Here is a 20,277-nt window from a genome sequence, read left to right as displayed (position 1 = left end):
CCTTTCATGACATTCGACCTGCAGAACAGGGAAAGTCAATCTCCGGCTTAAAAAACCCAAGAAGCTGAAGACAGCCCAGTCCCTCACCCTGGAAGGCTCCCCTCCTCCCCACCAGCTTTGTAATCCCTGCACATGCGTTTGCCCCCAGTGCTGCCTCCCTACAGGGACAAGGGATGGGAGGTGGACTGTAAGGCGCCAGGTACAGCAGTAGCTTCATTTCCCTGGTGGTTGAGATTCAGGGAGCCGTTTTGGGAAGATGAGGCCTGTCCTGTAGGGACTGAAAACAGGCACCTGTTCCGCTGGGGGCCCGGAGCTGTGGGAGTGAGCTCACCCCCGCAGGTGGAGCCGTTTCATAGGTTCCTCACCCCTGGTGATTGTGAAATTGGCAGTGAGTAGCTCTCAGCAGGAAACACGACCCACGGGGCCATTTTTTTATCCTCACTCGAGGATAATTTTCCGTTGATTTTTAGAGTGGGAGAGGGAGAAACATTGACATGAGAGAAACACATGGATTGGTTGCCTCATGCATGTGCCCTGACCAGGGAGGAGCCTGCAACCCAGGTACATGCCTTTGACTGGAATCGAACCCGGGACCCTTCAGTCGGCAGGCCGATGCTCTATCCACTGAGCCAAACCATCTCGGGCCCACGGGGCCTTTGAGCACATAAGCCCCTGATAGGCTGAGTGGTCTCCCCCACAGCTGCATGGAACCCTTGTTACCAAGGAAGCAGCTCTTGTTGGGGTCATCATATTTTTGGTCTAGCTCAGCAAAGCCACAGCTGCTCGTCTTAAAAAAAAAATGTAGATGTCGGTAAATAAACGGGGTGATGTGGTAGAAACGGAGGGTGGGGTGGGAAGTGCAGCTGGGCTGGTTTTCAGCTTGGGCCCTAATTTCTGACGCTTGGACTTCCAGGGTGAGCAGGGCCCAGGCCTGCCAGTCCTGTACTGCCCTGACCAGAGCCTGTGCGCCCCCTGCCGGCAAAGACAAAGAAAGACGCAGAGTGTTATGTGTGAATGCGCAGGCGCACTCCCCCCTCCCCCCAGCCAGGCCCATGGAGCCTTGACTTTTGCTTCAGTAATAAAAATTTATTGAGAATTCCTGGGATGGTGGTTATTGCCTCCCAACCTTGAGAGGAGCCAACGCTGCAGGAAATCACTGAGAAATCACACACTGTCCCAACAACCCTGCCAACACAGGGAGGAGGAAGTCGTTCCCGACCATGGGTCAGTCTTCATCTGAGAAGGGGGGGAGGACAGGTGCAGAGGGGACCATCACATGATACTGGGGGCAGGGTGGGGGTGTGCTGGACCCCAAGCCGGCTCCTCAAACACCAGGGCAGAAACAGATCCACTTCTCCGCTGGGGGTGGAGTTCCTGGTCAGCAGGTTCACTTCTTAGTCTTGAGGAGGCTGTCACTGTGGAAAGGAGATGGATGACATTATTAGAAGACATAAATGTGAGAGGAACGGCACCACGGCCACTCCCTTCAAGGCCACAGGGACCACCCTCCTTCCTGATTAGGGGGGTGTGAGGAAGGTTAGGTGGTGGGGAGAAGGCAGGTACTGGGAGATGAGCTGCAAGACCCCATGGAAACAAGGGTGCACCATCAACTCACCTTCCCCTGTGGACACCAGGTCACCAGATAAACAGGAAACACAAAAAGAGAAGAAAAATGCAGAGGTGATTTTCAGTTCAGGCCTCACCTAGCTCTAAACCCTCTGTGCTCCCAAGAGAAAAAGGGCCGGAAGCCAGGACTTTAGGCTCTGGAAAGGAGACTAGTCTTCTCGGCACTGCCATCTCTCACCTCTCCTTTCCTAGCACCCTCCATGCCCAGAGCAGCAATGTTAGGGCTCCTGAGTAAGAAAACTGAATACCATCTTTCACCACTTGTCAGTAGACAAAACTTTACAATTAAAGTGCCCACCCCCCCTTTTTTTAAAAAAATTGATTTGAGAGAGAGGGAAGGAGAGAAACATCGGTCAGCTGCCTCCCATGTGTACCCTGACCAGGCATCAAACCTGCCACCTTTTGGGTACAGGACAAAGCTCCAACCAACCGAGCCACACTGGCCAGAGCGAAAATGTTTTTCACATGAATAATCCTATTCTCATAAAACCAATCATATGAGATTCAAGTCACCAACACTTTCTATCTTCTGGTCCAGAGGAATGGTGTCTTTCAAAGGTCACAGGAATAAGCTAGTAACTGGCTCCGGAGCCCAAGAGACTGGACTTAGACCCCATGTTCTTTGTGGCCCCCCACTGTGTAGGACACATCTCTCACCGGGTGAAACTTTCATCCTGCAGGTTCAGCACAAGGTTGTCAGCAGTGAGATAGATACGATTCTGTGATGTGGCAATCTACCAGGCAGGAAACAAGACAGATGCGTGTATTAAGCAAGGCCTCCATTCCTATTCTGGCATTCAGTACCACAGACGGGACATACGTGGGTTAGGAGCAGGGATGCAACAATGAGAAAGACATGGTTTCTGTTCTCACACACGGACCCAGAGCAGCAAGCAACTGTGACTGTGCTAGTGTAACAGAGGCATGAGCAAAAGGTGAAGGGAATCCACAGGAACTGTGTTGGTTTTGATCCTCACCCGAGGGTATTTTCCCCATTGATTTCCAGAGTGAGGGGGAGGGAGAAACATCTGATGTGAGAGATACATGGACTGGTTGCCTCCTGCCCGCATGTGCCCCTATTGCAGTTGGAGAACCTCAACCGAGGTACATGGCGACCCTTTGGTCCACAGGCTGAGGCTCTAACCACTGAGAGAACGGGCCAGGGCTGGAGAAACTGTTTTTGATGATGGGAAGTGTCAGACAGTTTGAGCAGAAACCTGAATGAGCACGATTCTAACCACCACACTTCACTGCCCCCAGGAAGCCCCGAGGGATACTAGGCTCTTACACTCACCGTCTTGGAGATGTTCTGGGCCGCCCGGATCTTTCGTAGCTTGATGTAGCCTGGGTTCTTGCCCAGTGCTTCCCCAAGGTGAGCAGGGAGGGGTTAAGGGTTCATACAAGGCAAGTCTCATTCTCTGGCCCCGTCCTTACTCCTCCCGTCAGGCCAGCTCTCCTCTGGGCTGTCAGATCCAAGGTTGCGCTCAGGTGGCTCGTGCGTAGTCTTACTTTGGTCCTCACCTGTGGGCCCCCCTGTAGGCAGCTGCCAGGAACTAGAGGCAGCAGCGGAAATGGAGGTAAGGCCAGCAATGCTATTGATCTGCTTTACAGTGAGGAGCCAAGCTCAGGTACCCCACTAAGATTTCAGATCCCATTTGAGAACTCCACCCCCCAGAGAGCACGGAATCGCATTCGCCTTAGTTTCATCAGCCAGCCCATGAGGGAGGAAAAGGGAGGATGGGAAAGCAATGTGCCTCAGGGGTGAGCTGAGATCTCTCCAGCAGAAGGATATCATCTTAGCGGCCTCAGCTTCACCCTCAGCCTGCACGATCTTCTGCCGCTGTTCCTGCTTTGCCTTTTCCACTAAGAACTGGGCCCGCTGGGCCTCTTGCTGTGCTGTGGTGGGAGTCAACAGGTCACAGATGTGAGGTGTCAGAAACCCCATGGCCCTCCCCCCCGCCCCCCCTGCATTTTCAGAAACCCTTGACCCACTCCTCTGGTAACTCACCCACTTGTTTGGCTTCTACAGCAGCTGTGTACTCTCGGCTAAAGCTTAGCTCCGTGATGGCTACATCGTCCAGGATGAGGCTGAAGTCCTTGGCCCTCTCTGTCAACTCCCTTCGGATCAGCAGAGACACCTGGGGGTCGGGGGGAGGAGGGGAAGGGAAAGGTCTTTCGAGGGGACTGGAGAACTGAAAGGAAGGTGGGTTGCTGTGACCATCTGAATATCAGATCTTCTGAAAAAGGCAGAAAACTCACCAACCCTTCCTTAGTACCTACTGAGTGCTAGTCTTGGCTCTCCTTGTTCCCCACAGTGGCCATTAGTGACGCTTTTAGGTAGAAATGGACCTGGGGTCCCAACCTTTCCCTCATAATCTGCCTCTCCTAATACCCAGTGCCCTGGGTCTAGGAGGAAAACGCTGACACTGTGCGGATGGTGATGGGAGCGGGTTCCAACCTGGGCCCGCTGGGTGATCAGCTGTGAGGCGTTGAACTTGGCCACCACGCTCTTGAGAACCTCGTTGACAATGGACGGCAACACTCGCTCCTCGTAGTCCAGCCCTAGGCGCTGATACATGCTGGGAAGCTCCAGGGCATTGGGTCGAGACAGCACCCGCAGGGAGATGTTCACCATCTGCAGGTCTGAGAGTGAGGTCAGCAGTGGCTGGCCAAGGCCATGGGGCCTCATCTGGCCCCTCCGCCAAGCACCCTTCCCCACACCCTGTCTCCTCCACGTAATATCGTGCAGCCCGCTACGCCCCTGCAGGGAGGAGAGGAATCAGGCCGACAAGATGCGACTCGGCACAGGCCAAATGCATCCTTGTCCACAAGGGTGTTAGGCCTTCTCTATCCACAACCCCTCCACTAACAAAGGTAACCTCTCCTCTCCTCTCTTTGCCACTGTAACTGTTCGCAACCTCTACCGTAGGCGCTATAATAAATAATCACCTGTCTTCTTTACTAGACCATGAGGGCTTATGGATGAGGACTGTGTTTTATGAGTTCTTTATTCCCAGGAACTAGGGTTTAGGGCAGGGGTGCTCAAACTTTTTAAAGAGGGTGCCACTTCACTGTCCCTCAGACCGTTGGAGGGCCGGACTATAGTAGGGAATGAATGTTAAGTGACCGGCACTAAAAACAGTACAAAAACGTTTATTACAGGTGAGCTACTTGCCTCAGTGTGAATATGCCTCTGTGTGTGTGTGTGTGTGTGTGTGTGCGTGTGCGTGAGATGAGGGATCAGGGGAATCCCAAAGGCACAGCTTCTAGGTACGTCTAGGGCAGGGGTGGGCAAACTTTTTGACTCCAGGGCCACAATGGGTTCTGAAACTGGACCGGAGGCCGGAACAAAAGCATGGATGGAGTGTTTGTGTGAACTAATATAAATTCAAAGTAAACATCATTACATAAAAGGGTACGGTCTTTTTTTTTTTAGTTTTATTCATTTCAAACGGGCTGGATCCGGCCCGCGGGCCGTAGTTTGCCCATGGCTGGAATAGGAGGAACCAGTGTACCAGTGGAGAATGGGACCAAGTTTCCCCAGGACAGGGCATACCAGGGGATACCATTAAGTCAAGCAGCTAAAACAACAACAACAAAACCCAGGAGTGAAGGACAAACCGTGCTCTCACTGAATTTATGTTAGGGGGTAGGAACAGTCAGTTAAAAAGTGCAAACACACAGCGTGCCCAGGATGTTCTGCTTTAACCGCAGAAGCAGGGACTTTAGTTCCAGCTGTGGCAGCACCGTCTTCCCCGAGGGGCTCCTGCCAGCCTTCCCAGCGTCCAAACCTACCTTTCGAGCCTGTGGGGGAGGAAATTTTCCGTGGCCTGGCCCGGATGTCATAGATGATGGGGTACTGGAACCAGGGGATCCTGGAGGAGAGGGAACAGACAGTTGTCAGGAGGCGGCGGGGTCACTGGAGTCCCTCGCCACGTGCTTCCTGGCCTGCTCCTCCCCTTGGCGACCACAGGCGGGGGGACCCTCGTCTGCCTTTGGAGAACACGCACGTGCGGCTGCAGTTACGGAAGCACCCACTCTCCGGGAGACGGCGTCAGGAAGGGCGAGTACAGCTCAATCCTGCCGCAAGTCCTACTACAGCCGCGGGCGGGGCGGCGTTCAAGGGTGAAGGGTCAGGGTCAGTCCGCTCTGCCCGCCATTACCTGAAGTGGAGGCCCTCGGCGAGAATGGTGTCCTGTTGCACGCCACCGATCCGATTAAAGAAGATGGCTCTCTGCCCGCCTTCCACTGTGGGGAGAGGGGTGGGGGTCAGGCCGGGTACGCGCTGGCCCCGGGTGGGGCGAGGGGCTCAGAGGCCGGGAGGGCCCGGGAGGGGAGGAGTCCGGGGGGCGGGCGGAGGTGGCTCACCGGTGAACACGGACTCGCGGACCCCGTAAGCCACGGCGCCGGCCCCGAGCAACAGCTTCAGCGCCGTGCCCATGCCACGGGGCCCGGAGGGCAGCCGCCCCGCCAAGTCCTTCAAGTTCTGGGCCATGTCCGATCCTGAGACCGGCGGCCCCAAAGGTCAGGAGTGGGTGCCGGCCCGCCTCTACCCGACTCCAGTTTAGAAACCGCACCCTGCACACGAGGGTCCGCGGCCCAGGTGCTCGCAGGAGAAAGGGCACCGGAAGTGCGCTTTCTTCTAAACCCTCCCCCCCCGCCCACGGGGGACCCGAACCGGGCGCACCGGAAGTGCGCACCGGGAAGTCCCGCCCCTCCCGGAAACCCGGCCCTCCCAGGGAGACCTCGGGAGCGCCAGGCAGCCAGACCTCGCCATTTCCCAGCGCCTGCTTTTAAAATGGTAGCCGGAAGGAAGTTTTCGATTAGGAAGCGCGTGGGGCTCTAAGGATACGAACATAACTTCCGGCCGGCTTGCAAGATGGCTGCACCCAGTGGTGGATTCCAGCCTCGTGAGCGTCGCGATGGGGACCAGGAACAGGACTGGGATGTTGTGGCGCCCAAGCGGCCCCGACTTGGGGCGGGAAGCAAGATGGGAGGCCGTAGGCTGATTGTGGTGCTGGAAGGGGCCAGTCTGGAGACAGTCAAGGTAACACGGGCCGAGAAGGCGGAGAACCGGGGTAGCGGTAGGACGGGACCCCGGGGATGCGGGAGAGCGGGGAAGCGAAACACGCTTCTGGCGGGAGAGCGGCCGAGGTGGCGGTCTTCTGGTTCGGCGTCCTGGGTTGGCTGTCCTCGCGTTCTTCTTCCCTTGCGGAGTCGCAATCCAGCCGTCACGTCCTCGCTTCCAGTTGATTCACCAGGATCGTCCTGCGGCAGAAACTCATCTAACGGGAGGGGAGTTTCTAAAGGTGGTTCCGGTAGCGTAGTCGGCCCTTCCTTTTATTCGTAGGGACTTGGTGTTTTAGAAAAGGTGTTTACTGTCACGCTCTGTATTCCTACCCACTTCGAGAAACACTTTCTTACCTATCCTCCGGCTCTTCTGAATAACCCGGCAGTTCTGTCTTTAAATTGTCCGTGTTCTCATTCCCCCTGACTTTCTTGTTTCTCTCACCGTTTACAGCTAAATTTGTTCAGTGAGTAGGCCCAGAAGAAATAGCACTGGTTTGGAAGTCAGACCTGGACTTTAATCTTGATTCTTATACTTATTTTATGTTGAGAAAAATTTGCCCTCAGTTAATATTTACAGGGAGAGTGCAGTGAAAGTGCTTTAAAAGCAGTATGTTTTCATAGTGATCTACGGGGTGATTCTTTTTCATGTTCCTCAACCACTTTGACCCTTTATTAGGGTTGCCATCTACCCTCCTCCCCCAACTTATTAAAATCGATATTTCTTCCTCTGTAATCGATATTTCTAACCTAAGTAGGTTCTTCTATTTATCCCTCACTTAATTTCCTGCTACCTTTCCAAACTATTAATTCTGAGTGTCACTCAACCACTCCATTTCTTCCTGTGTCCCTTGGGGATGATAGTAGTCTCTACCTTGATGGATTACTGGGAAGATTAAAGGAGTCAGTATGTATAAGGGGTTTAGAATAATGTCTGTCACTTGGAATTAGTTATTATTGTTACTGATTCCACGTTACCTAATAAGTAGTTGGAAATGGCACGGTCAAATTAAAATTCCTATAGTATGCTCTGGAAGAATTTAGGTTAAGTTGTCATTAATGGCACTCCAAGGGTGACAGAATCATAGCTGGTTGAAATCTTCGGTGCTGCTACCTCGTGCCTTCCTTGTGCTGGTAACTCTTGCTGCTCCCAGCCTCCTCTGGGCCTGCTCTCTGCATTTGTTCTTCATACTCCAGCCTCACTGGCCTACTTTAAGCTGTTTGAAGGCATGAAGTTCTCTTGTATCTTGAAGCCATTGCATACAAGGTTCTCTATCTGGAAGCTCCTTTTACTCAGTTCTTTGCTTCATTAATTCCTACCTAATGTGCATTCACTTAACAATTATTGATCCTCTTATGCTGCTCATTCATTAATAGGTTAAATGTTACTTGCTTATAGAAATGACTCCCTGAAGTAACTAGAAGGCTCTCTCTGAGGGCAGAGAAAGTTTCAAAAATTCTTACATCTCCAATACCAATTATAGAAAGTGAATACACATGGTATTCATTCTTATTGGTTTTCAAGCTTAACCACATACCACAATTAAAAATCAAGTTTCATAAACCGTCACCATTATTACATTTGAAGTACTCTGATATTTTCTATCCTATTTCATTAAAAACCCTCCTTATAACTTACTAATGGGTTAAAAATAGATTCTTTTATTCGAGAGGTTTTCTTCTATAACTAAGTGTCCCATGGCCTTAGTTCCTGGCCTTTGTTCTTTCTCTGCTTGCTTTGTGACATTGTTACTTCAGTTATCATTTAATTTCAAAGTCCATGTGCCTCTTCCCCACTTTTTTGGGTTGTATATCTTCCGATGTTGTCAGACATACAAATGTTCTACTGATACATAAAAGCTTAGCCTTTCAAAACCTGCATTTGTACTTAATGGTATGTTTTTTATCTTAATGCTCCTTAGGACTCCAAGTTGCAATTTGCAGTTATTTCATTTTGCTGCTACAGATGGATTCAGACAGATCTTTAGTATCAAACTCCTACTTGGTATATTTTCTAGTATACAGTATTCCTCAGTCATTCTCATACTCCTATTATTCCAGAATTATTTCTTCCTGGTGGATACTTGAGGATTCTGCAGTTTACAAAGCAGTTTCATATGTAATCACTGCCCTTCAGTGTTTCAGTTCCCACTTTTTCAGCATAATTTTCTTTTTTTACGTTTACCTTTACAACTAGGAGCAACCCCTCCTATTTTTGTTTTACTTTTGACAGAAGTATTTCTTGATCAAACGACCTCCTTCATCATTAGAATTTTCACACTTCTAGTTCAGATGTGCAGCTCTTCACTCAGTACATGGTTTTTATAAGCAAACAGCGTAATGACCATATATATCTTGCCCAGTTTATCACAATTGGTATGCCTTGATAAGCTTTCAGCCTTTTTCATTAACTTTATTCCACCTGGTTCCAGAATCTCACACCAGCTTTGCCTAATAGCCACAGATTTTTAAATTAAATCAAGTTTAAATCATCTGAAATCACAGGTTGTGCCTTCATCCCTTTTCCAAGATCAGGTATGGAAGGAGGAGTGAAGGAAAGGAGGGGAGAGTAAATGTGGTCACACAGTGAACCCCTGAAGTCTTGCTGGGCCCCCACCCCCATAGCTTCTGGTTTAGGAAATCTAGGGTGAATTTGACTAGAGTAACACGTTTCCAGATGCTGCTGCTGGTTTGGGGAGCACACTTTGAGAATCACTGGGCTAAGTAAAACTGCTTACGTTCTGTCATGTTCCCTCTTCAGGCAGGGAAGACATATGAACTATTAAACTGTGACAAGCACAAGTCTATGTTGTTGAAGAATGGACGGGACCCGGGGGAAGTGAGACCAGACATAGCTCACCAGGTAACTCCAGGGACAGCGCCTCACAGCCCCTTGAGCCTTTATACGGAAGGTGAGACAGATGCGTGCTACTTCTCTGCAGTCTTGACTGTGCCTTGGTGTTTGCCACCCTCAGAGTTTACTGATGCTGATGGACAGTCCCCTGAACCGAGCTGGCTTGCTGCAGGTTTACATCCATACACAGAAGAATGTGCTGATTGAAGTGAACCCTCAGACTCGAATCCCCAGAACCTTTGACCGCTTTTGTGGCCTCATGGGTGAGATCTTTAGGACTTAAACTTTAGGAGTGAAGAAGGGAAGAGGGAACATGCTTGATCTTAGAACAAGGACTCCTCATCACTTTCCATGTGTAGGGGTAAAGCCTACATGGGTTCCTGGCTGAGTAAAAAAGGGAGAGCGAACCTATCAGTATATAACTAGTCATGTGCTTGACAACTGCTTGCACATAACATTTTAGGGGTACAGCATAGCTATAAGGCCATCTGACCATGGGTTTTTCTGGTTAGATTATGGGCAGAAATGTGGTCTCCACTGAGCTCTGAATACTTTTCTTTTCGCCCTAGTTCAGCTTTTACACAAACTCAGTGTTCGAGCAGCTGATGGCCCCCAGAAGCTCTTAAAGGTGAAGTATTGACACCTACTGGTTGGAGAAGGGTTCTGAGAACCTTTCTGGGGCTCATTTTTCTCTTTTACTTTAGGTAATTAAAAATCCAGTGTCAGATCACTTCCCAGTTGGATGTATGAAAATTGGCACTTCTTTTTCCATCCCAGTCGTCAGTGATGTGCGAGAGTTGGTCCCCAGCAGCGACCCTATTGTTTTTGTGGTGGGGGCCTTTGCCCATGGCAAGGTAAGGTCCAGGTTCAGTTCTTAGATTCTTCATAGCTTAGTGCAGAATCCCAAGAGCAGTTAGCATTTTGATGATCCTTGTCCTCATCAGTTGGGAAATAGAGGGTCAAAGAGCTGAAAGACAAGTGTGGGTTCCCTAACCTGCCCCAGGACGTATCTTTTGAGGACTGCTGGCATATTTTTAATAGTCAGAACTAGGACCATCTTAACCCTTCATACAAATTTGATATTAACACAGTGAAATAAGAGCTCAGCCCAATTTTCCTGCCCTAAAGGACTGAACCTATTACAGAGTGTTAGAGTTGGCTGACAGAACTATTCTCTCCTCAGCTCAATGTGGAGTATACAGAGAAGATGGTGTCCATCAGCAACTACCCCCTTTCTGCTGCTCTAACCTGCGCAAAACTTACCACAGCCTTTGAGGAAGTATGGAGGGTCATTTGACAGTAGGACCTTGCTCTGAAACAGAGACTGTTGACATTGCATCCCTTGACTCTTCTAACTCCCTGTTGGATGATGACCTTCCTGAACCAAGACTGGGGTTAGTGGAAGCCAAGGCTGAATGTACATTTGCTATTTGTTTATCTTATAAACACTGTTCTTGCAAACCTGGTTGTATTTGAGGATTTCTAAACTTAGTCTCTAAAGGTGTAAACTGTTCGTTCTCCTCAGACTTCAGGGAAAGGTGTGAGGTCACAGTGTTTGCAGCCTGGTTCCGGGCTTTGCAGGTGGGCTTTAGCGCCAAACTTCTGAGATTACTGTGCTCTCAAGGAGATAGCCCTGATTACTGCAGCAATGGCAAGCACGGAGAACTGTCTGAAAGAAAGCAGCCAGGAATGCTAGCAGTGAAAAATTGAACAAACAGAAGTGATTTTTATCTGGTACAGTTCCAAGGTAGAAAAAGTGGAGCAGGCAGGGCCTTATGCCCCTTCTCACCCCCCCATGGGGGGAGTGGTGGTGGCGGCATATATACAATCATAGTAAATTGGCAGAAGAAAAACAGAACAGATTCCTGGCTAGAGGGGGAGAGATAAGGCAACGTGCATGGGGGAGTCCAGAGGGGAGACATGGGCCCCTCTACTCCTCCCACAAAAGTTTCCCCTTTGGCCCAAATGAAGACTTGGCTGTCAGCAGAGGCACAGCTGGGAGTGCCATGTCTTTCTACTCCCTGGCTTCTGTGTTCTCTGTGCTCTAGGGTGGAGTGTAGAAAGGGAGACAAGTCATTTCTGCACCAGTCTTGCTCTAGGCCACCTGCAGAAGAAATTTGATGGGAAGGCTGGTCAGTTATTTCTTCTAGTTCCTGGTCTACCGCCCATCTAGCTTCTTCCTGGCACGTTAGTGCCCAATACTGCTTCCTAGAAGTCAGACTACCTTGAGATTCACCCCAAATTTCTAACACTGTCCCCCCCCCCCCCCAAGTCTATTGCTCTATCCTGTAACCTGGATGTTAACTTACCAGGGAAATAGATTATTCCATTTTCTTTAACTTTTCTTTCCTTGGCACTATTGCTTTGTGAAGATAAGGCAATATGAATAATAGGCTCAGGAAGAAGACGTGGCCAAGGAAGTAGACGGATTTATACACCTGTGGAGAGATTTAGGCCACTGAGTTAGCCTGAGGGCATCCTATATAATAAAGAGCTAATATGCAAATGGTTGTCACACAGTCATGCTGGGGCCACGCCCCCCGCCCTGGTGCAGGGGGACCTGAGGCTGCACTCCCCGCCCCGCAGGGCTTGACCGGACCTGAGGCTGCGCCCCCGGCCCTGTGGGGCTTGATGGAGGTGGGACCGGCTGGGTCTCGCATGATTTCAAGGTGTGTGTGGGTGGGCGGGGAACTTTGGGCCCCGCGACGCGCCCTGGACTCTGACAGGAGGGAGATTTTCATATACATTTTACTAATTTTCTTTCATCTCTGACACTTCCATTGTAGAGAAAGGGCAAATAGCAATATTAAAGTATTTCCTCTAATTCCTTTAAAAAAATATATTTTATTGATTTTTTACAGAGAGGAAGGGAGAGGGATAGAGAGTTAGAAACATCGATCAGCTGCCTCCTACACACTCCCTACTGGGTATGTGCCCGCAACCAAGGTACATGCCCTTGACTGGAATCGAACCTGGGACCCTTGAGTCTGCAGGCCAACGCTCTATCCACTGAGCCAAACCGGTTAGGGCATCCTCTAATTCCCTTCTAATGTGCACGAATTTCATGCACCGGGCCCCTAGTGGTATATAATATCCCTTACTACCCGAGGTTTCAGTGGTTCCCTCCCATCCTTGCAAGCAGGCCCTCACTTACCTTAAACCATTTGTCCCATGTGAAGAGACAGAAGGCAGTCATAGAGTAACCCATGAAGAGCCAGTGGATGGTCTGCTGCACCAAATAGTAGAAGGGTTGTAGGACAGTAATGGAAGCCAGGTTGCTCAGGGTTGGGCTGTCTCGTATTAGGCTGGCAGCCTGGGGAGGAAGAGAAGAGGTAATCAGGACCTTGCCTCTTCTCGTAGTCCCCTTTCACCCAGTATCCTTAAGGCCTACCTGCCTTTCCACGATAACAATGAGGAATTCCATCTGGAAGCAGATCAGGTATCCTGAGTGTAGGCCATGCCAGAGGGCCAAGAATAGCAATGAGAGACCCTGGGAGAGTTCTTTATTTCCAAGGAACTTGAGTCGTTTGAAGAAGTAACTAGAGAAAAGGATGGGTAAGGATGAGCTACAGACTAGTTCTTGCACTCCCACCATCCGCCTCTGGGTTCTCAGCACCCTGAGGAGTGCAGTGGTGGTGGCCGGCTCCCACTTGGGCCCACCTGGGGCAGGGGAAGCAGTGCTGCCTGGTTAGCTTTAGAGATGGAAGGCAGTGAAGTTCACTCAGTTTAGAGACAGAAAATAGACATAAGGCTTAGCTGGGTGAACTTGGGCAAACTACTTAAATGACTAGTGCCTGATGTTGACTTGCAGTGAATAGGGGAGACCAGTTTTCTACTCGTGCTGCTTACCTTCTAGTGATGGGACAAATAAACAAAGACTTTATAAACAGAACAATAGAGAACATAAAACCAGTGGCTGAACTGGGGTTAAACCCAGGACTCAAGGCACTTAGACATTTTGCTTTCGTTTTTCAAATAATTACAGAAATGGGGCGGGGGGGTGGGGGGGGGGGTAGGAGTGGAGACACAAGTGTGTAAGGCAGGGGTCCTCAAACTTTTTAAACAGGGGGCCAGTTCACTGTCCCTCAGACCGCTGGAGGGCTGGACTATAGTTTTTTTTTTTAAAAAAAAAACTATGAACAAATTCCTATGCACACTGCACATATCTTATTTTGAAGTAAAAAAACAAAACGGGAACAAATACAATATTTGTATTTGCATGTGGCCCGCGGGCCGTAGTTTGAGGACCCCTGGTGTAAGGGTATGTGTGAGAATGATTGGAAGTTCTGCCCAAAGTGGGAAAAGACAGAAGTGACAAGTCCATTTCTGCCCTCCAATCTGGAAAAGTGGTGGAAGGCAGAAGCTCAGGTCCACACCTCCCCTCCCCTGCTTACCGGGCCACCCAGGCATTGGTGTTGATGTTGAATGAAGCGATGGTGCCGGTGAAGCGGGGGGTTGTTTCAAAGAGCCACACCTTCATGTTAGCGCAGGCATCCCACTTTGCCTTTCCATTTTCATCAAAGTCATTGAAGCCCAGTCCCGTCAAAATGCATACTCCTTCCTGAGGGAAGGACCGACTCAGGGTTCTTGCCACTCTCCCCACGTCCCCCACAGCCTGTCTATGCCCTATTTCATCTTTTCTACTTACTGTGACCAGCCAACAGGTGACGTATTTGTACAGCACAAACTTGCCCCAGATGAGCATGTACATGCAGCGGAACCAGAAACGGCGGTTCTTAAGAGAAGAACGAACATGTGCGTTAGACTGTGCGAATTTCCCTAATGTTCTTCCTTTCTACTCTTGGGACCGACTGCTTCATGCCCATCTGACAGTCTGCCTCTATAATCGGCTAAGAGGATGAGCAGGGAGCCTAGCGAATATCCACTTCCTTTCCCTTGGAGTTGTGAAACAGCATTGTCCTTAACTCTTCTTCTGAAGCACTTGGGACACTAAGTGCTAAGGGACTTTTATGAATTCATGCTCAATGTTAACTTAAGGAGACAACTGATTTAGAGTGGGTAGGGAATGGTTGCAAACCTTTCAGGTGGGCAGGAGCAAAAGCCAGCACTCCCCTCCTCCCTTGGATTTTAAATTCCCTAGAAGCCCCCAATCTATCAAGAAAAGAAACAAGCTGGAGAGGACCAGAAGCTGCTATGCTGGGCTGTAATATAGCAAGCTAAGAGCTGCTCCTGGGGAAGGTAAGGGGTGCCGAAAGTGCACCTGGCACAGCCCTGTGCCCGCGAAGGTCGTTCAATACTGGCTGATGAACATGTCCCGGCCTGGCTGGCATTGACACCAACTCTCACAGATCTAGAGCAAAACCAACATGCATTTGTCGATGGTGTTTCCCACTTCTTGGCTATCTACAGGAATCCTTGCCTGTCCCTTTTCTATCTCGGATGCAGTCATACTGCTGCTGCTTTAGTAGCCACTCACTTCATAGTCTTCGGTGAGGAGATAGTTTTCTGGGATGTGGGGACTGAGGAAAACGTAGCCCACCAGGTAGATGAGGCCCAGACTCAGGCGCTTGAGAGCAGGTATGGTGCTGAAAGGAACAGGTGGGGGTCACAGTGTGTAGAGGCCACTTAAGTCACAGAGGGGAGCTATCCATCTGGGATGGGATGAATAGCTCCACTGCCCAATATATCCTATATAATAAAAGGTAATATGCAAATTGACCCTAACAGCAGAATGACGGGTCACACACTGACCAGGGGGCAGACGCTCAATGCAGGAGCTGCTCCCTGGTGGTCAGTGCACTCCCACAGGGGGAGCTCTGCTCAGCCACAAGCCAGGCTGACGGCTGCCAGTACAGCGGTGGTGGTGGGAGCTTTGCCTGCCTCCGCAGCAGCGCTAAGGATGTCCGACTGCAGCTTAGGCCTGCTCCCTGCTGGCAAGCGGACATCCCCTGAGGGCTGCCAGGCTGCCAGAGGGATGTCTGATTGCCAGCTTAGGCCCAATTCCCTGGGGAGCGGGCCTAAGCCAGCAGGTGGTCATCCCCCGAGGGGTCCCAGACTGCGAGAGGGCACAGGCTGGGCTGAGGGACCCACCTGAGTGCACAAATTTTCGTGCACCGGGCCTCCAGTTTAAGTATATTAAAATCAATTTTTTAAAATGAGAAAATGAATTTTAAAGGTGGGGACATGACTGGTTCAGTCAAAATCCTGCTACATAAAAGTGAATTTTATGTTTGTGCCACAGGGTCAGAATGGCTGGCTGAAAAGGGCCCGCTGCCTGCAGTGAGCAGGGACAGAGTGTCTGTTACGACAGTCCAGGGCCATGTGGAGAATGCAGCTGGGGCTGGTCCGCAGGGAAGTCACTTCAGAAGTGGCTTTATAGTGGGTGAGACACCTACTCTACAGAGGTCTTGACCAAGAGGGGCATTTACCTGCTTGGTATCTCTCCTGGCTTGTCAGTCAGCTTTCTGTGCACCAGCTTCATGTAGTGGTTCATTGAGAACTGGGGCCCTACCAAGAAGGCTCCATAGAAGTAGGAGAAACCAGCAACTTCCAGCAGGGAAGGGATACCTCGTATGGCATATTTCTGTTGCTCAGAGGACAATGAACTCTATGCCGAGAAGAGAAGGAATGGTTCAGGATAGCTTTGAATCTACCTGCAAGAGCTGGTTTGTGTGTTCCCCACCCTTTTGGCCCACTGAACTGGTTCTTTAAATAGCCATCTCTGAGGGGATGATATGGAGAAATGTAGTTGCTTCCTGTGGAAACGAGTGTGTGCAGCAACAGTTGACTGCTGCTGATTTCCAAATGCCTTGTTGGCATTGATCTCTGGACTTTGTGCAAGAGCTGGATCCAGGCAAATTAGATTTGTTGATCCTTGCTCAGTGCTATCAAAAACAGATCACATAGGCTGGGGATGAGGTGGGGCTCAGCCCCTGGCGGTTGGGTTCAGTCTTTTGGTAAGAATAGCCTTTCTCCTTCCCTCTGGTTTACTTCCTTAACCTCTCTGTGGAGGAGTTGTGCTTACCTGATCTTTCCCTCCATCAAAGTAGTCAACAGCCAAACCTGAGCAGAGAGAGAAGGTGTGGGTAGAGTGGAGGGAAAGGACACTGGGGATGTGACCTGCGGACTGAGGGTAGCAGGAGTGTGGGGGAGAACACAGAGTGAGTTTATGGTCAGATGGGGAGGAGCCTAGGTGGAAAAGGGGAGGGTGGTAACCCACCACTTACCAATCAGTTTCAAGGTCAGAACACAATGAGGCATTGTCCACTTGATATCATAGTTGCCAGTGGCTGTCCAATAATATCCGGCAAGAAGGTAGGCCTAGGAGAGAGGAAATATTTATTCTAATATTGCTATGATTTATTTTCTCTCTACTCTGAAATCCACTGTATTCCTTCATTTTTTCTTTCTCCTGGTCTATCATTAAAGGCCTTAAGTTCCTATAAATGGAGACACTGAAACTGTAAAGGGGAAGAGACTTGCCTCAAGGTTTCTCAGTAAAATTAAGGCTCATTGAGAACTTAGATGCTTAGGTTCTGTAGCTCATTCCAAGTTGATTTTCTGCCTTGCCTTTACATGACTCCCCTCATGATAGCTGGGCCAATCTTGGTGAGAACCTTAATGCACAGTCCTATGCAGAGGGTTAGCTGTCACCTCTTCCTTGAGGCAGGAAAAGTATTATCACTGCTACCTGCAGATGAAACACCTGGGGCTTGTGTAACATGACTTACATAAAGTCATACGGGTAAGTGTTATTGGGAGAAAACAATCAGAAATTGGATTGTTTTCCAGTTCACTGGTTTTCCTACACCACAGTCTCTGACTTCTCCCCAATCCTCAGCTGTGACCTGTGCTGCCAAGGGAAAGATGCTTACCATCTGGAAACAAAAGGTAGTGAGAACAGCAGTTATAGTGCGGCCCATTAGTCGCAGAATGAGGAACTGAAGGATGACACATAGCAGGGAGTGGTACATCTGGTTTCCTAGTGCAGAAGAGAGCAAATTTTAACTTGTGTCCCATCCTGAGACTTCTAAACACAAAGAGATACATACAGAAAAAACTATTTTGGTATTAGGATATTTTTGTCAAAATTACCTCATGTTCTGGGGGAAGGGACTATAAATAGAAGGGACAGTCGGGCAGCTACTGTATTTCTGAATGTTTGAACTTAAGGTTGCTCCTGAGGGGACTGCTTGTTATCCAGTTATAGGCATAGCAGAGAAACTGGTGCCTCTCAGTTGATGGGGTCTGGCAAGGGTAACCACTCTCAAATGTTTTATCTGGGAGAGGACTGTCCATATAAGGAGAACTTAAGTTATTTTCTTGTCCATACAAATCCTTTCTTTGCAAGCACAGGATTATAACTTACCTATCCATCAAATTCTCTCCAGGAAGTTTGGTTCAAATCTGTTCCTTCCCAGATTCCCTCCAATTGCAGCTAGCCCAGTTTACTCACCAAAGTTAAAATAAGCAATGGAGAGGCCTGTAAAGGTGTGGAAGAGATGGATGAGGTAGCTGTCCTTGTAGAAAAGATAATGCCGATAAAACAAAGCCAAGGGGTAACCTGAGGGGAGATCAGAAGAGGGTTATTTGTGGCTGGTGCTCTCCCATTTTGTTTTGGAGGTTTATCTGGCATGAAACTCAGCCCAGAGAGGAAAAAACATACATTATGTGGATGTCAACAGAGAAGATAATAATATCCCCAAAAATCAAAAGTGTTTTTGTGAGTAAACATTTAAAACTGAAGACAGTTTTATATAGAGGCCATATAAAACCAGGTCCTAAGGCTAGGTTTCTCAGAGAGACTATTAAGTAGTGCTAGGAATTTTCTTTTGCGTTTTCGGTGATACAAGGAATTGAGGGTATCCAACTGTGCTCTGCCCAGAAGCATTATTTTATGCTTTTATGATCTATTACTAGAGGCCCGGTGCACGATTTCATGCGCAGGTGGGGTCTGGTGGGCCTGCCCCATCAGGGCCTGGCTGGTGGGGCGTGGGGCCTCGGGCTGTTGGCTGGCCCGCTTCCTGATCGAACTCCTGCCTGAGGGGACAATTTGCATATTGGCCTTTTATTACATTGGATAATTTTATCTCCTGTCCTGCTAGTAGTGTATTATCAGCAAATTATCAAGAGGATAACTATAAATCAACACAAGGCTATAAACTGCGATTGCTGACTGAATTACAGCTGAACAGCAATTATAGGATATGTGTGGATGCTTCTCACATGCTGAGGTCTGGGCACTCACTGGGTTAGAAATCCATTAAGTATCATGGGAAAATGTCTTCTAAAGCAGTGATTCAGAGTATGGTCCTGGGGCCACAATTGAACTATAGTGGATCTCCTGATGGGCCATGAGCTGATTATGCATGGCCAAAGGTTGCTTACTGAATAAAAGAGGGTCAATATAACATTTGGTATTCCTAAACTAAAATTAGCATGTTCCATGGTGTTACTACACATTTGCATTTAGTGTTCTATCAAGAGGTCGCTGATGTGCTTGGCAGTGCACGTGTGAAGAACTGGAATTCCTATTGTGTTTTAGAAGGATACTTGACCTATCCTATCATTGCATAGTGTCAGCTTATCATTGGCAGTATAATTGTGAGTTTGGTTAACCCTGCAATGCTCAGAAGTGTCAAAAACAAAGAAAGTGCTCAGTTTTTTATTAAGTAAATGGGTAATCCTGTTGTGTATTTGGCTTATGTCCTAGGTCAGTGATGGCGAACCTTTTGAGCTCGGCGTGTCAGCATTTTGAAAAACCCTAACTTAACTCTGGTGCTGTGTCACATATAGAAATTTTTTGATATTTGCAACCATAGTAAAACAAAGATGCATATTTTTGATATTTACTTTATATATTTAAATGCCATTTAACAAAGAAAAATCAACCAAAAAAATGAGTTTGCGTGTCACCTCTGACACATGTGTCATAGGTTCGCCATCACTGTCCTAAGTCCTAGTTTTTTTTCCCTATAATTTTTTTTCTTTGTTTTTTAACTTATGATCACATCCTGTATACTTATGTAATCAAGTTTTTAACAGTGTATCCGCCATTTAATCTTCCTGGTGCCAGGACTTGCTCTTGTTTTTTTGTTTTTTTTTTTTTTCCTTCTCTTTTATTTGTTATTTTTTTTTTTTTAAAAAAATTGTTTTTTTGCTCTTGTTTTTTTTTGACTGCTGTTATAATGGGCTAGACACTTCATCAATTTTATAGCTTCATGCAAATAGCTAACTTTATAGATATCCTGTGGATTACTGGCTCATTCATTCAACAGATGTTTATTAAACACCTACTACATGCCAGGTATTCTCTTTGTAGATTACATAATGAGGGACAAGGTGGCATGCAATGGTTTATTTTCTAGCTAGCTAAGGTGAAGATATAGGATTACTAGCTCAAGGGAGAGGGAGACAGCTATGACCCCTTCGTAGTCAGATGAATGAGCAAAGAAATAGGATACAGTTTCATACATATCACATATCAAATTTGGCAGGAACAGAACACCATGTTATCAGCAAGTATTGCTAAGAACCAGAGCCAGGTACTAGAAAGTATATATAGAATAAGATCAGACTGCCTTAAATCTTTGACTTTTTAACATTGTAGGAAATGGGGTATAAATGAATAGAAACAATAAATAGGGTATATCTTAATTATTTAGAGTACTCATAAATAAATCCTGGATAGCTAAGAGTTTACCCCTTTAAGCACTAAAACCCTTAACCACTTGGAATCACCAAAACCCTGAACCATTCGGAGTGCTTAA

At 48.3% G+C, this 20,277-nt stretch overlaps 3 protein-coding genes across 3 annotated transcripts in view; 1 reads left to right on the top strand and 2 right to left on the bottom strand.

The window, feature by feature from the left end:
- Positions 1–1,065: 1,065 nt before the first annotated feature.
- Positions 1,066–6,494, bottom strand: PHB2 (prohibitin 2). Its single transcript, XM_081083188.1, has 9 exons — positions 5,995–6,494; positions 5,790–5,874; positions 5,422–5,501; positions 4,085–4,269; positions 3,635–3,764; positions 3,419–3,522; positions 2,921–2,998; positions 2,275–2,360; positions 1,066–1,415 (listed from the first exon to the last, which is right to left on the bottom strand). Exons 1-8 carry the CDS (start codon positions 6,119–6,121, stop codon positions 2,280–2,282), a joined length of 870 nt encoding a protein of 289 aa, XP_080939314.1. The 5' UTR covers positions 6,122–6,494; the 3' UTR covers positions 1,066–1,415; positions 2,275–2,279.
- An 11-nt stretch (positions 6,495–6,505) lies between these two features.
- EMG1 (EMG1 N1-specific pseudouridine methyltransferase) lies at positions 6,506–11,005 on the top strand (the record flags this gene model as incomplete). Its single annotated transcript, XM_081083189.1, has 6 exons — positions 6,506–6,673; positions 9,455–9,556; positions 9,669–9,810; positions 10,117–10,175; positions 10,252–10,401; positions 10,731–11,005. 6 exons carry the CDS (start codon positions 6,506–6,508, stop codon positions 10,842–10,844), a joined length of 735 nt encoding a protein of 244 aa, XP_080939315.1. The 3' UTR covers positions 10,845–11,005.
- Positions 11,006–11,246: 241 nt separating this feature from the next.
- The window catches only part of LPCAT3 (lysophosphatidylcholine acyltransferase 3), a 35,648-nt gene continuing 26,617 nt past the window's right edge, over positions 11,247–20,277 (bottom strand). Inside the window, exons 2-13 of the mRNA XM_081083187.1 lie at positions 17,964–18,071; positions 17,383–17,489; positions 16,735–16,828; positions 16,533–16,570; positions 15,937–16,115; positions 14,985–15,093; positions 14,196–14,282; positions 13,942–14,108; positions 12,939–13,086; positions 12,702–12,860; positions 11,857–11,985; positions 11,247–11,651 (exon numbers count right to left, since the gene is read on the bottom strand). Of these exons, the coding sequence (XP_080939313.1) occupies positions 11,869–11,985; positions 12,702–12,860; positions 12,939–13,086; positions 13,942–14,108; positions 14,196–14,282; positions 14,985–15,093; positions 15,937–16,115; positions 16,533–16,570; positions 16,735–16,828; positions 17,383–17,489; positions 17,964–18,071 (1,313 nt within the window). The 3' untranslated portion in view covers positions 11,247–11,651; positions 11,857–11,868. The remainder of the gene's footprint in view (positions 11,652–11,856; positions 11,986–12,701; positions 12,861–12,938; positions 13,087–13,941; positions 14,109–14,195; positions 14,283–14,984; positions 15,094–15,936; positions 16,116–16,532; positions 16,571–16,734; positions 16,829–17,382; positions 17,490–17,963; positions 18,072–20,277) is intronic.

This window comes from Myotis nattereri (genome assembly GCF_964212035.1).
Source record: "Myotis nattereri genome assembly, chromosome: 2".
NCBI classification, from domain to species: domain Eukaryota; kingdom Metazoa; phylum Chordata; class Mammalia; order Chiroptera; family Vespertilionidae; genus Myotis; species Myotis nattereri.
The sequence above is the reverse complement of the archived record's forward strand: the minus strand, read 5'-3'. Positions and strand labels throughout refer to the sequence as shown.

Excerpts from the sequence above, each read along its gene's own strand:
- PHB2 (XM_081083188.1), bottom strand. The coding sequence starts at position 6,121 with ATGGCCCAGAACTTGAAGGACTTGGCGGGGCGGCTGCCCTCCGGGCCC. Across the intron at positions 5,875-5,994 it reads CCGCGAGTCCGTGTTCACCG|TGGAAGGCGGGCAGAGAGCC; the intron begins GTGAGCCACCTC and ends CTCTCCCCACAG. Across the intron at positions 5,502-5,789 it reads GCCGAGGGCCTCCACTTCAG|GATCCCCTGGTTCCAGTACC; the intron begins GTAATGGCGGGC and ends CCTCTCCTCCAG.